General features: G+C 44.7%; 1 protein-coding gene across 1 annotated transcript in view; it reads right to left on the bottom strand.

Annotated features, from left to right (window-relative positions):
* ERCC6 (ERCC excision repair 6, chromatin remodeling factor) overlaps window positions 1–15256 on the bottom strand; it is a 67515-nt gene extending 52259 nt beyond the window's left edge. The window contains exons 1-5 of the mRNA XM_072971153.1: window positions 15140–15256; window positions 9983–10418; window positions 7878–7998; window positions 5890–6001; window positions 1950–2658 (exon numbers count right to left, since the gene is read on the bottom strand). Of these exons, the coding sequence (XP_072827254.1) occupies window positions 1950–2658; window positions 5890–6001; window positions 7878–7998; window positions 9983–10404 (1364 nt within the window). The 5' untranslated portion in view covers window positions 10405–10418; window positions 15140–15256. The remainder of the gene's footprint in view (window positions 1–1949; window positions 2659–5889; window positions 6002–7877; window positions 7999–9982; window positions 10419–15139) is intronic.
* Window positions 15257–15791: the final 535 nt, after the last annotated feature.

Genomic DNA, 15791 nt, shown 5'->3' with positions numbered 1-15791 from the left:
ACAATTAGCAGAGCTATACCCAATATATATATTTAAGTTCAAAAGGTAACTAGCCTGGGTACACATTCCTAAATTCTAACCATAAGGAAAAACTCATTTTCTATATTGTAAACTATATATGGGGCTTTTTTCTGCTCATCCATCACCAAACCACTGCTAAGAAATCCTGAAGTGTTTTTTCTTTACTCAAGGGAATATCATTATAATTTCACTCTGTCTACAAAGATCAACAAGAAATAGAATATAGAATGATTGGCAGTTTTAAAATATTCTTCATATGCTTCTCAATCCTAAGCATTTTATTTTTTTTTAACATCCCCCAATCCATGCAGTACCCAAGGAGACGCAGCATAAACACTTCAGTGTGGATATCTGCAGTTTAACAACTGTCTTATAACTGCAGCTATAAAATTTTAGGAGCTATTGTATTTTGGTGGCAATTAGACTTATTGATATTTTGGAAATTCATTTGAGACTCTACTCCAACTTAAGCAAAAAACTAGCATATGACATGGCTTTGGCAATAACAGTTTTACAATTTTAACATTATTAAGAAAAACTTATTTCAGGAATTTAAACTAAGCCTGTATTTAAAATTCAATCAAAATAAACTGCTCTTGATCGCAATACTGATATACGTAAAATATGTTTAATATTGACTCAACTTAATGGGAAGAATATTCGTTCCGTTTATAATCAATATGTGGAGATTAACACTTTTATTAATTCTCTACAGTAGTTAAGAAAAAGACTGACACCATTTACTGTCCAAGAGTACTGAGCAATATCCCTTGGACAACTTTATAGATGTTAAATGTGCAAAATAACATCACAGTTGCAATGAGAGATGACAAACATTAAGCCACTCCTCAACTCGGTCTCACTGGACAAGGTACCACTACAATCTGAGTGTAACAGCTCTAGGGAACTGGATTTAGGATGCAGGCCCTCAAATGATTTGTGAAAAGAACTACACTGCATCTGCTTCTAAAAGGTCAGGGAATGTACAGAGCAGCCTGGATGTAATGCATCAGCACTTCTAAATAGCAGAAGATGCCAGGTCAATCTCTACTCACGAAGGCCAGGGGAAAGCTACAAGAATTATAATAAACCAGGTCTCCTGACACTGAGAAACAACAAAAAACTGGCGAGGATTGGGGAAAAGCCATCCTGGAGCAAATATTTTAAAAGTTATCCATTAAGCAGATTCTCCCATCCCTCCGAGTTTCTCAGCGCTCTTAGTAAGCCGAAGTGTCCCGGTGGAGAAACCTACACAGACTGGTTTTCTTGGCTCATAGAAAACGTGTGGCCACACGCGATGCCGACTTCATGAACAAACATGTTCGCCTCCCTTTTATCTCACACCCTATACTGATAAAGTCACGGAAGGAGGTCAAAGTTAGTCTCTAGCATTAAAAAAGACAGGGAGCAGGAAGGGTGTGTGGTGCCTACCAGGCCTGTTTCCAGCACAATATGGTTTATAATTCTGTAGAGAACTCCTTTTTCAAGACAAGGAAGGAGGGATTTAGGAAAGCAAGCTTATTCTTTCATACACGAGAGCTTCTATTTCAGCTCTTTTCTGAAGGAAAGTCTCCTAAAATTCCTCTCACCCAGCACACACTGCATTTGCCAACCTCCTCCCTCCCCTGACCCTGCAGCGAGGCCCCAGCCGCTGTGTAAAGGCACACAGCTCACGCCCTGGTCCTCTGCCTGCCTCTTGCTCCAGCCCTGCCCCTCATCTTTTCTTCTTAGACTTGCCCCCAAATGTGAATGAAGTCCCAGAAAGAGAAGCATTGGGGGTGAGCCCCATCGAGGGCTCAGGGGCTCTGATGGTTCCAGCAGGCTAGGGCTGCAGGGTCCCCAACCTGGGGATGAACGGGGACCAGAGCTCTCTATTCGTAAACCTACCACCGACGGTAAAGCAAGCAGTCCTGTCCTTGCAGACTCACCTTAACCGCTGCTTATAATAATCTTCATCTCCGTCATCTCGGCGTCTCACTACTTTCCGACCTCCTCCTCCTCCGCCTGCAGCGTCAGCTTCCTCCCCGGAACTCGGGAAAAAGTCATCATCGATCTCCTGCTCTGTGACTTTCTTTTGCCGTTTCCCGCGACTGAGCACCGGCCCCGGATCACAGTCGGTGCCCTCCCCCGACAGGTCGGCCTCCTCGCGCTCCTCCTCGGTGGGCAAGTACTCGGACTCCTCACCCTCAGAGTCGCCCTCTGCCCTCAGCCTCGCGTCAGACCCCAAGGGTCTCCTTCCCTTTGGCAGCCCCACTTGCCCCTGCAGCTGACGAGCCCTCTTCTGGAGTTTCCTGATGTGCTTTTTCAAGCGCTTATCTGTTTTCGAGAGAACTTTGCTGCTCTCGTTGGGTTTTTCACTGAGTGTTGAGCTCAGTTCAGAAGTGACCGGGGCCGCAGCTTTTCTAGCTGCTCTTTTATTACGAGCTTGCTTCTTTCTTTCAAAGGACAGCTTTGCTTGATCTGCCAGATACTTCTCAAAGCCTGATGCTTCATTGAGCATTAGTTTCCTGGGCTTCTTCTCCTGCTTCTGAGGGATCTGGGTACCAAAAGGTGTCATCTGGCCAGTGCGGACGAGCTCCTCCCAGGCGGTCTCCTGAGCGGGCATGAGCATGCTGCCGAGGCAGGACGGCCCCGTGTCTGAAAGAGGGATGACAGTGCGTTGGGCACAAACACAAAATTTTCCAGGAGAACAACAGATGTATGCATTTATTCTATACACAGATTTAAAAAAAAATCACTGATGTACTAAAGCATATTATATGTAAAGAACAGCATGAAATTTACTGTAGCATTCATGGCACATTTAATATACTCCTATTCAAAAAGGTAACTAACTTCTCAGGAACTTTTCCCAAAGCAATGCACTATAAATATACTCTCTGTGCATCCAAAGATAGACTTAGCCATATGCAACATACAGAGAGAAATTTTGTTGTTTCCTTATCAATTAAAGAGCAGCCCTTGAGGAAGCATTCTCCCAAGTTTCCACATTACTGCTTATACACCAGCATTCAGATGGACTTAAATTCAAGAGACGGGAGTGTCTGAAAACAGACATCAAAAAGAATCAGCATGCCCATAAAGGGGTAAAATATAAATGTTTGCTTTGCACTGTCCAACAGGATAGTCACCGTGTGGCTATTTAAATACAAGTTGAAAACTCATTTTCTCAGTTGCACTGGCCATATTCCAAGTGCTCAGTAGCCATATGTGGCTAAATGCTACTACAATGGACAACACAGACAGACAGCATTTCCATTACTCCTAGAAGGTCTACTGGACCGCACCGTGCTAGATGCGTGAGGTTAATAACCGAAGGGATGAACTGAAATTGGAAGTGATGCCCTAACAATGTAAAGCCACCCAGAAATCATTCCTCTTTCATTAGTTGAAATTAATCTCTGGCAAAATCACTTTACCCAAAGCCAAAAATACCCAAAGAAGTAAGGATTCACAGGAAGGAAGCCTTATTTTTAAATCTACATTTCTTACAGACCAGTAATACCACAGTGCAGTTTTTCATTAAATGTGCAGTAACGAAAGACATATATCAGAAAGTGTACAAATCCTAAGTGTCCAACTCAATGAATTTTCAGAAGAAAAAGAAAAACACACCTGTACACCAGCATCCAGATCAAGCAGCATAAATTACTAGGACCCCCAGATATGCCCTTCATGGCACCTCCCGGCTTCTACTCCACAAAATAGCGACTGATCTATTAACACTATGGACAAGTTGCACCTGGCTTTGAACTTAATGGAAACGGAAATGTTTGTACTTGTGCCTGGCTTTTGTTCAACACTAGGCTTGTGAGATTCACACCTGTTGAACACGGCTGCAGTCTGTTAATCCTCATTGCTGTCAGCATTCTGTTACATAACTCTACTACAATTTTTCCATCCCATTGTTAATGGACATTTGGGTAGTTTCCAGGTTTTGACTAATAGGAATAACACGGCTATGAGTATCCTGGTACACATCCTTTGGCAACATTATGTATATAATTCTTCAGATACATTAAGCTTTAGTAGACGCTACCCAACAGATTTCCAAAAGTGGTCCTATCAGTTTTAACTTCCATCAACAGCGTTTGAGAGTTTCAACTGGTCCACATTCTTTCTGTTCCATTTTAGCATATTTAGTAGGTATGTCGTAGCACCACTTTGTAGCTGTAATCTGCATTTCCCTAATGACTAATGAATTAGGGAGACTTTTCATAGATTTATTAATCTTTTGGACAGCCTCTTTAGAGGAAAATGTTCAAGTCTTTTGCCCGTTTTTCTCATATGCAGTCTGCCTTTAAAAAAAAAAACTTCAAGGAGTTCTTCATACATTCTGGATTCAAGTCCTTTGATACAGATTCTGCGAACATCTTCTCCCACTCTGCAGCTGCCTTTTCACTCTCTTAGCGCTATCTTTTGATGAACAGAAATTTTAGTTGTAACATAGTTTGTTCATCGAAATTCTTCCTTTACAGTGGGCATTTCTGTGCTTTGCTAAATCTTTGCCCCCAGATCATGAAAGTGTTTTCCTATGTTATATTCTAACAGCTTTGTTTTATGTTGAGATCTACAATCCATTTGGAATTTATTTTTGTACAGGAGTCTGAGGTGTTGGCTGGCGCCCCAATGGAGAGACATAATGGGAACCAGGAATCAGGAAAAGGGCGAGGCAAAGGTCTCCGGATTTGTAAGATACTAGAACCCAAGTGGCCACAAAAGTCACAGGGAATGGATGAGATTATCTGGGGAAGGGCAGTAGAAGCAGAAGAGGGCTCAGCAAGAAATCCTGAGAATAATCAACATTTACGATAAGCCCAGAAAAGCTGGTCAAAATTAACTAAACAGAAATGGTCAGAGGGCTGAAGGGGAAACCAGGAGAGAGACATGGATCCTGGAAGGCAAGGAAGGACCAGCTCCTACAGACACGCCACATGGAACTTCTGGATTTGGGGAAGTAACAATTAATCCTGGGCCAAGTTTTACCAAATAAGCAACAGGAACTGAAAGACAGCAGCTAGTTTTAGGTAGCCAGACAGGAACAAAGTTTTTTACCAATGAGAAATGTGGTATTTCAGCAGCAGAAAATATTGGTCATATGCCCAGTGAATTCTAAGACTGAACTTTAATTTATAGCACATTTTCCATCACCTCAATTAATTCTTCACAATTCTTTTGTCTTACTGAATAGACTTCTGGAGCTAGCAGAAAGTATTTGCTTGAAGGGCTTAAATGCTAAGAAGTCTTAATCTATATTTCAGGTAGTAAATAACTGAGCAGCTACACACAATTTCTAAACACACATACACACTGACTACAAAGATTTCACTTTCATGATTTTCCCAAAAGGTTTTCCAAAAGACAGCCATCCAGGAGACAGTGATATAAACAAAATCATGGCCCTGGAATATAACCTGGATTAAGACACCTTTTCTTAACAGAACTGACGCTTGGAAAGCCTACGAAATATGTCCCAAAAAGGTATGTGAAAGCAACTCTATGAATGGATGGTGACAAATGATGCTGGGTCTACAAAATATAATTTAATCAAAATGCTAGTTATCTTTATGAAATTAATTATACAAGAATATTAAGATTCCTAGTTTTTTAAACATCATACTAAATGTGCACCAGCAGCCTCTATTGGACTGAGTTAAAAATTCACTTTCATTCCCTAAAACCCCTTAAGACTTAAAAGAGGTTTGGTTCTACAACTGTAGAGAATAAAATTTTCCCATTTCTGTTTTGACACTAAGTAAAAAAACGTATTTTTCCCACATCCAGGCCGGGACTGAAGAGAGACCCTCCAGTGGTTAGAGGCATCGAGCCTCAGTGCAGGAACAGAGACACTGTTCCCAGTCCCCTCACCTGCCTCCTCCTCCTCCAGACTGGCATGCTCTATTTCAACTCTGACCTCTGCTCCTCCAAGGATGGCCTGGAGACGTTTCTGTTTTGCTATGATCTTCTTTAGTTGTTGTTCCTGAAATGGTAAATACTGAATACAGCAAACAGCAACGAGGTGATTTATTGTGGAATACAAAAGACAGCATTACAAAATGTTTTAAACTTTCATCAAGAGCAAAATGAAAATAAAATGGAACTTCCACATGTTACCATTGCTACAAAGAACGTAATTTGAGTGATGTCCACTTTTATTCTAACAGGAAGCAAGCCTCAAGGCCTGTCCTGTGGGTGGGCACCCCCCGCCCCCACCCCTGTCCTGACTGGGCGGCTCAGCTCTCCACACGCCTGAGCACTTCAGTTCAGGTGCAGTGACTCCCCGCTGACCTGGGAGGTGGAACCGCTCCCCTTGGCTTCCCCGTGACACACTGCGTGAATCACTACATTGCTCTGTTTGACCTTAGCAGCCAATGGGCTATGAGGTCAACAGGCTGCAGGGATAAGAAACATAAACACAAATGCTCGAAAAGTTGAAAAAGTCGGTCCCCTCTGATAACTTACCATATTCATGACTGTCCTTTACAGTATTCTACACAACACAGAATTTTAACAGGAAAATATATTCTGATACACCCTTCTACCCTGTCCTCCCCAGGCCCCTCTGTCCTGTCTCCCTCTGCATCACCAGAGCTCGGCCATCCCTAGGGCCTGCCCAGTTAATCAGGCCCGTGGTAGCTGGTTCTTCTTCCCAAGGTCAAGGCCGTTTAAACAAACACCAGATCTGAGTGTGGGGCGAAGGGACGTCCTGAATATAAACGCCATATTGTATGACTTGCAATTTGTTTTCTCCTGCAGTTTTTCTCTCAGCAAAATCTCACTGAAACAGCCTCCCTCTTTAAATAGTCTATCTCTAAACATCAAAGGGCTGCTGAAGGAAGCAAGGAACACGTAAATGCCGTACACTAGTACCCAGAGCGACTCTCCGCTCCCCAACACCCCGGCCCACCAGAAGCCCACTCTTCACTCGCTCCCACAGAGGCCAGATGGCCCCGCCTCTGCTTTGGGGACACCCCAGCTGCCTCCAGCCGCTGGGAGCTCTCTTGCTGTGGGGTTACATGAGAGAGATGGCGTGGTGACGACGATGAAAGGGTGAGTGGAAAGAAAAGGAGGGACTGGGGCTGACCACCCCCGCCCCCCGCCAGCAGAGCCCGAGGAAGGGCTGTGAGGCCCGTCCTCACTGCAGTGAAGCAGCTGCCAGCACAGGGCGAGCTGTCAGTCCTTTGGGATGGCGGCAGTAAAATGGCCCAAACTAGTCATTTCTCTCCACTGCGATGCATTCGCGGGAAGTGTACATAAATTCTAAAAGACGTTTCAAACCTCATAAACACGGTGTCCTAAGGAACAGGCAGTGCCTACCCTTAAGTCCTACAACCCGAAGTGCCGACCAGGTCCGTGGGGCTGGGGCAGGCCGGCCTCGGGGGACAGTGAGCAGGGGTGCGTGAGGGGCAAGGGCTGTGTCGGCAGGAAGCACGGCGCAGACAGTCAGTGCGAGCAGGTGCCAAGCAGAAAAAAGAGAAAGTTCCTGCACCACGAGGAGACTGAGTGAGAGGCCGGCACGCCCAGCAGGGACCCACCCTGGGTGCAAGAAAGTGGTGACGCAAGACTATGAAAGCACACAGGCGAGGAGGCAAGCAAAGCCAAAAAAGGGAAGTCCTTCTCAATTACACATGTATGTGTACAGGTGCATGTGTACTTTTAAAAACCCTCTTAAAACAGAGGATGTTAAAGGGAAACAGCTGAAAAATTAAACCTACAAAAGGAACTCAAAATTTTCTATTATAAATTTGCTTCGCGTCTTTCAAGGACTTTTCAGAATACGCATTTCCTAAACATTCAATGAGCCTGAATAATGACTTTTTCAAAAATGCAAGAGTTCATGTGTTACTTGGAGGCACCTTGTTATGCTTCTGTCGTTTCACGGAATCCAGTTTCCTGCTGATGTCTTTGTTGGTGGCAGCTTGAGGGCTAAGTTGTTCAATAATTTTATCGATTTGCCTTAGGGATGTTGTACATGACCTGAAAAATAAGACAAAATGTCTACTTTCCACTTGTAACTTTTTTTTTAAATGGAGGTCCTGGGGATTGAACCCAGGACCTTGTGTCTGCTAAGCACATGCTCTACCACTGAGCTATTCCCACCCACCCGTAATATTTTTTACAGTATAAAATGAAGAAAGAAATGCTAAAAACATGTCCCTTTTACCTCTTATCAACTAAAAGACCAAAGAAAGTAAAAGACCAAAGAATACATATTGTTTTTGGCCACCAATAGAACTTGAAGAGTTGTTAGAAGTCTAAGTTGACTGTTAAGTATTTTACTTTATCTGGCTAATTTTAATCAGCCCATTTCCACTTGCAGGCTGATTCATTCATTCTACAAGCATTTTAAGTGTGTACTTTATTCAAGAGACTGCAAAAACAACATGCAATAACTTGTCCTTTGAGATGAAAAAATGCATACACTTTTTTTTAGGATTTTATTTTTGAGAGCAGTTTTAGGTTCACAGCAAAATTCAGAGGAAGGCACAGAGATTTCCCTTAGATTCCTTACCCCAAATATGCACAGCCTGCCCCATTGTCAACAACCCATACATGGGTTTTTAAAGCCCATTATGGAAGTCTTCCAAAGTTTGGAAAAGTATTGAAAACACTTAAACATTTTCTTACATAAGTCAGGCATCTGTGACCACCTTTTCCTTTTGCATGACTAGAAGACTTACTTGCTGTAGTATTACACTTCGTAGTATGAAGAAAAAAAGTCAACTTATAATACGTTGCTCCTAAAACTGATACCACAGAACTGTAACTCTCAATTTGGAAAACACAAATTCAATCTTGACCCTTGCGTAATTTTCTGTTTGTATCCTTTGTGGATTTCAGGAAAAAAAAGATGTGATCAAAGCAAGTTTCTGGTGGTCTTAGCACCACGGGTCACCACCTGCCTAGTGTTCGCCTGCCCTGTGACTCTGCAGCACTCTGCTCTATCTGCTTGGCAAGCAGTGGACACGTTTCCAAGGTCAAATGTAAAAGGAGTGTCCATTACAAGGAACCGAGGTCCTCACACCTGAAGGTCAGACTACAACTATCTGAGAACACTTGCTACTCAAGAGGCCCAAAGAACACGCAAGAAAACTGTTAGCAGAAAACACGTCCTTTAAGTGCTAACAGCCACCTGCACCACAGCGTCCCCCACTGGTAGCCAACAGCTCCATGCTCCTCCCTCCTCTCCCCTCCCCCAGCCACTCCCACCTGAGACCACATCATCCCTCAATCCAGTCCTCCCCTTCTCTTTTCTGCTTGCCTGACACTGCCAGAACACTGGCCAAGGGAGAGCAGCCTGGCAATGGAGAGCGAGCTCAATCCTCTGCCCCTTCTTCTAGCCCAGGTCCAGAATCCCCGTTCCCCACCAATGTGTTATGCTCAACATGGCCCCAATTTGTTTCTCCCTTAAAACGCAAATGCAGTCTCCATGGGACTTCACCCTTTCTTATGGAGTCAAAAGTAGGACAGAAGAAAGGAAACGCAGGGAGTTGTTTCTCATCATTTCTAGAAACGCAAACCTGAAGGGGTACCAGAAGACTGGCATTCAGTTTAGGGACAGGAAACTGGAAAGACACTATAGGACAGTGGGAAATGTGAGGGGGCAGGTGTGTTCCTGGTACCTTGAGTAGGACACATCAGAACTTTAGGAACACTTCTCCTGAGAGCCATTTTGGGCTCAAGCTTGTGAGATCTGGGGCCCTGTGAAGAGCACTCCTCTCCAGGACATACACAGGCTGCCAGGAACTGAACTGAGATGCTAACTACTGTGTACAACGCTCCTGAGGGCCAGGGCTGGGGTTCAAACACAAGGTCAAGGATCCCCTTTATTGACTCCATCCTCTGACTAAGAGGTTCTATAAATCTCCTAAATGTCTGCACTGTTACAACTACGGTCTGAATTTCCCCGTCATACGTAAATACAAACTCTGCAGTCAGAGAGAAGGTGGTGCACACTCACGTGAGGTCGTCCAGGACTGACCAATACTCCCTCTCAGCGTCCGCAAGCTGGGCCGCGCGGCCGGCCTCATGGATGGCGCTGCCCACCTGCTGAAGCACACCTTGCTCCAGCACGTCCTGGTCGTAGACGTCCACCCCCAACCCCTGCAGTTCCAGGGCCTGGGCACTGGGCTCCACCGCCTGGATCTGATGTCTGTCGATGTGCAGCAGGCCGGGCCCTCGCCTCGGAACTTCAGACAGACGCCCCTCGGCAGAAGTGGATGGCCCACTGGCAGAGGAACAAGAAGGGAGGCTGTCCCCCAGCTCCGCATCGCCATCATTTTCCCGCTTGACTGTCACGCCTTCACTCTCACAGACATACTGACTCTGCACACCGGCTTGATCCTGAGTTTGACTTGAGTGGGGGATTCTCTCATTCGACATCCTCTACACACCACCTAAAAGGAAAAAAAACTTTTCAAGATGCCCTTTGGGTATACAGAATGGATATTTATATAGTTTTTTAAATACTTCAAAGCAGACCGATTTCTCAAAAGATCAAGAAATTATTCTCCAATTACATACACTCAAGCTTCCAAGTATTATTTTTCTTAAAATGGCAAAAGCTGTATCTTCTTGAGTTCTTGACAATAAATAAGAAAAATTAAGAACAACAACAGAAAAAAAAAATCAGAAGAAGAAATGTTGATGATGCAGTATCATCAACAAAGGACACTGCGGGAGCCAGCTAAGAAAGCTGGCAGCCAGAAGCCAAAAGTGATGCCCGCAGAATCGTCTCCATCCAAATCAACTGAAGTCATTTCACGCTGCTTTCTAACCTAGCCTCTTCACTGCATTACAGCACAAATGACCTACATTTAGCGGCACGATCAATGGTAACATATAGATTTAGTGATAGAAGGAAAGAGATTCTGTACAATCTAAGACTAGAAACTTTCAGGGGGAATATTTACTCCAACAAATAGAAACTCTGAATTGGAGATAATAAATAGCACCACTCAAATCAGATTCTGAGGAAGATTCATTAAAGCATTCTCAAAAATAACTCCATTTCAACGCATGATATAATCTCTCGCCATCAAGCTGGAAAAAAACATAAAGACTGACAATATCCAGTGTAGGCAAGAAAGATCCACCTTCATACAATGCTGGTAGGAGTATAAATTAGTAAAATTCTTTCAGAAGGCAACTTAGCAGTATCTATCAAGATTTAAAATGCACATCACTGCATATTTATTCCAGAGAAATATTCACCTAGACACAAGGATATTTATTGTAGCATGTTTTTTAAACAGTTTTAAAAAGGCATTAAGTATTTTCAGTGGTACTGATATAAAAGCCAAGAAAAATGTAAAAGTATGAAGGCATATATATTGAAAAAAAATGTGTACCCAAAGCTGTGTATCTGGAATGCATTCAGAATGATCTAGAGACACATATGAAATCTGCAACAACTGGGAGAGGGAAGCAGAAGGAACAGGGAAGAATGGAAAGGAACTTTCACATCTTCCTCCCAGTAATCAGAAACTCCTTGAACGAAAATGTGTTTGCTATCTTGCCTGTATAACTCCATCTAATACATTTAAATATATTACAAGAAAAGAAAAAACCAGTGACAGCCTTTCTTTCTACTTAACTATGAATAAACTAGTTTCTCTCAGCACTAAAACTTTATCTCTATGAAGTGACCCCAAGTTCCTCTAACAAGCCCCACTCATTCCTCATTAAATAAAATGATCCCAGGGGCCAAGTGCTGGGATACAAAGATGTCAGAACACAGTGTCATCCTGTCCCGATGAAGAAGTAGGTCAGTAATAACCCAGCAGGGTAGGTTGGCAGGAGAGACACAGACAGGAAGCCAGGTGAACACAGAGAAAAGGGACAGCATGTTGGGAAAGGGGTTCAAAGAACATAGATGAACTAAAGCTTTGAACATGTGACCCAGGACCTGAAACACAGGTGTTCAACACATGCGGAAAGGAATTAAGGTTCAGAGAGGAGTCTAACATAACAAGTCTGGTCTGGACAACTGAGTCACCGGTGATTTCAGTCACAAAAATATGTATCAGAAGGAAGCAGATGGGAAAGCGGGAGAGGGGCTGGTGGAGAGCTGCCAGGAACGTGTCCTGCGTGCAGTCAGAAATGCAAATCTGGGCTCTAGAGACAATCTGGACAAGATGTGGGTGCCTCGGCAGAGTAAACAGCCTCAGGGATCCCAGGGCTATCATGGATACCAGAGATCCTTTCAGAGGATAAGAAGAGGCTCACATTGAGCAGGTTAAAAGTGCGCAGCAGAGTAAGAAAGTTCCTCCATTTGGGGCCCTTCTGATTATTTTCAGGAGAAAGTATCAACCTGGTGCTGTAGCATTAGCTAGTCTTCATCTGCAACAGAGAGAGCAGGATTCTGGCTCAGAGCCTTCATACTAGCTGGAATTTAACAATTCTGTTTCATTGTTCTTATTTGTCTGTATACAAGAATGTCTTTCTTGGTTACCCAAAAAAAAAAAAGATATTAAATCAATCAAAAATTAAGTAATAATATTGTAGTATAATGACAAGGTTAAAATAATCATGTTCAGAGAAAACCTCTAACGATAGAAAACGAGTTACAGGGAATGGTTAGAAGTGAAAAAATAATATGGCAACTTCACACAGAAACTAGAAAGTAGATGGAAATGAGGTCACTCATCATTTCAGTAAAAGAAGTTTTAGTTGGTGGGGGAAGACATAGCTCAAGTGGTAAGGCTCATGCTTAGCATGCACAAGGTCCTGGGTTCAAACCCCAGTACTGCCTCTAAACATAAATAAATAAATAAACTTAATCACCTCCCCCAAGAAAAATTAGTAAGAAGTTTTAGTTGAGCAATGGGGATAAAAGCTGGACTGTAGTGAATTAAGAAGAGAGTAGGTGAGGACACAGAGGCCACAAATGGGTAGCCTATCCCCTGAAGGAGCTTGGCTATGAAAGGGAAATAGCTGGGATAATAATGTCACCATAGGCTTGGGGAGGCAAATTAGGTCAAGAAAACTACAGGATACAATAGCTGACGGGGAACGGGCAGGTAACCTACTCAGAAAGTTGTACAAGAGAGAGCAGCAGGGAAAGATCAGGTACAGACGTAAACAGAAGGCACAGAACATCTTTCTCTGACTCCAGCAGAAGGATGGCTTCTGATGTACCTAAATTTGTAAGTTCAGAGAAGAGAAGCTGGGGTGGACCATAGAGAAACTATCCCGTAAGGTAGGAAGTTCAGGTATTTCTTGAGTCAGGGGAAAAAGATGGGATGAGGGCTGGAGAAGAATAATAATCTGGAAAAAATAACCTGTAGGAGAGAAAAGGTGATGGGGAGCACTGGTGAGAGGTGTGGAGGGCCTACTTGAGGCTGGCCCCCCAAAACCATGGATTGCCAACAATCCCCAAGGCTGTACAATCTCCTCCTTCAGTAACGCGCAGTCCTGGGGAAATGACACCGATGGGGGTCTTCAGAGCAGAAGCAGCAGAAGGACAAAACGGTGTGGGGCATGGAGGTGTGGGGTGAAGATGCTGAGGAGGAGAAGAGTTCAAGTAACTGACATTGGGGTCCAAGCTGGGTAGCTTAAAAAAAAAAAAAAAGACAGAAGGGACTGGAAGGGGGAGGGAAGGAGGGATTAAGGAAAGGAAGGAAAGAAGGGAGGGAGGGAGGAAGCCAAAAAGTCACTTGGGAAATGACTGTGGACCAACGGGCAAGTCTCCTGGGGAAAGGAGTTGAAAATCAGGAGGTTCAGAAGTGAAATAAATTATCCATTCAATAAATATTTACTAAGAATCAGTTACACCAAACAATGTACTACATTAACTAGTCTCTGTCCCCATAGAGCTTAGGCACATATTTTAGGATATGTTAATATGTATATTTATATACAAACTATACACACACAAATGTAACTGTGGTCACTGCTGTAAGAGGAAGTGCAGGACTCTTTATGACAAAGTAACAGAGGAACTTAATTGACATTGTGGAGGTAGGAGATGTGAGGTCAGGGAGGCCTCTCTGATAAAGTGGTATCTGAGCCAGTATCTGAAGGATGAACTGGAGTTAACAGGCCAAAAGTGAACATTTTACAAAGAAACAGCATGTTTAATTTCTAAGGCTGGTAAAAGCTGATGAGTTTGGGAAAATGGAAGAAGGCTGGGGCATAAATGAGGAATTTTTACTTTATTTCACATGAATAATAAGAGTTAAAGGAGCTGATAATGACTCCACTTATTGTGTAAATTCTACAGAATATCTTCTAACACTCTGCAAGGCTTCATCATCTGAGAAAACAATATCTTCATTGTCCTTGAAGCACAGGGGCTTCTGTGGGATGAGCGGGATTCTGGTTTGGAGGTCTGGTTGTATACATGTATTGTTGGGTAGGAGATGGGTGTAAGTGAAGACAGAGGGGTAGGCACAGGCCAGATCACACAGGGCCTGGGAAAGCATGAACTTGGATTTTTCTCCAAGTGTAACGGAGTGACTGAAGAGTTTTTAACAGGATGACAATGGCATGATCCAACTTATATTTGTAAAAGACCATTTGGGCTACTGTATGGACAACGGATTGGAGAAAACGGTGCAACATGGACATGCTGGGAGGACACACTGGTGAAAAGTGACAGCAGCTTGGAACAGGATGACAGCGGTGAAGACGGATGCTACGTGGGAAATCCTTCTGTTGCAGCATTTTTATGCGAACTGCTCCAACCTCCTCCACATGCTCCCACCTGATTATATCAATGTCTGAAGTGCCTGAGTTGTATTTACCCCGATTCTGTCTTTCAAATGACAACTCCAGTGGTTTAATAGAGATGAAGCAGGGCCGAGCTGACCCTGCGCGCGGGGCCGGACAGAAAGCCGAAAAGTTGACGCTCAGTCACTGGATCGCCGGCCCACGGCGAAGCCAGAGGATGGGCTCCCCGGGCCCCCCAGGTGAGCGCGCCGCATCGTCACTTCCGGCCGCAGGTGCGCTGGCACGCAAGGCGCGCGCCGGGCCAGCGGGCCGGCTCCCGGCCGCCCGGGCGGACGGCTCCGTCCCGGCTGCCAGGAGTCGAGGCGGGGCCGCGGCCGCCTGCGGAGCCCGGGCGGGCCCCAGACACCTCCCGCCCGACGTTCAACCCGGCCGCCAGAACACTCACCCAGGGCCGCGCGGCCACCCGTACGGAAACGTAGACGCAGACGCCGCCGTCAGCAGCCGTGGAACCCGGTCTGGGACCGGCCACGGCGCGTGCGCCGTCTGCCCGCCGTAAGCACCGCCCCCAAAAATGACCCGGCGGGCTTGCGCGGCTGGGGCCTACGACGCATGCGCCGGCTGCGGTTTATTTTGAACCGCGGGCTTGGACACGTGGTTTGACGCAGAGGATGAAGCGCCTCTTTTTCTGCTTGGGTTACGGGTGCGAATGTTGTCTCGGCTCCTGACCTGTGGCTTGTGGCCAGCGCTTCACTCATACCTCTAGAAAGGCGGTTATAAGAATTACAAAGCATGTTTCCAGAAAAAGAGAGAGGTACGTGTACAAGTGTGCTGTACGAAATCAAGTGCTTGCAATTAACAGGGAACTCTAAAGAGAAAGTAACCTTGGGGAAGGGAGCTGGCTTGAGCGCCTCACATTTCAGCAGCCGCTCACGGTGGATGTTGTGGCCTCTCTTGGTCATCTGGCACGACTGTTAGCCTGTCAGAGATAGAGAGAGGGCCATTTACCCCGGTTCCCTTCTCCGCTTCACACACACACACACACACACACTTGTGCGCGGTGCTGTGTGTGCATAGTGGGCGTACGTGAATGTCTTGAT

Source organism: Vicugna pacos, chromosome 11 (assembly GCF_048564905.1).
Source record: "Vicugna pacos chromosome 11, VicPac4, whole genome shotgun sequence".
NCBI lineage: Eukaryota > Metazoa > Chordata > Mammalia > Artiodactyla > Camelidae > Vicugna > Vicugna pacos.
This window is presented reverse-complemented; position numbering and strand designations above follow the sequence as displayed.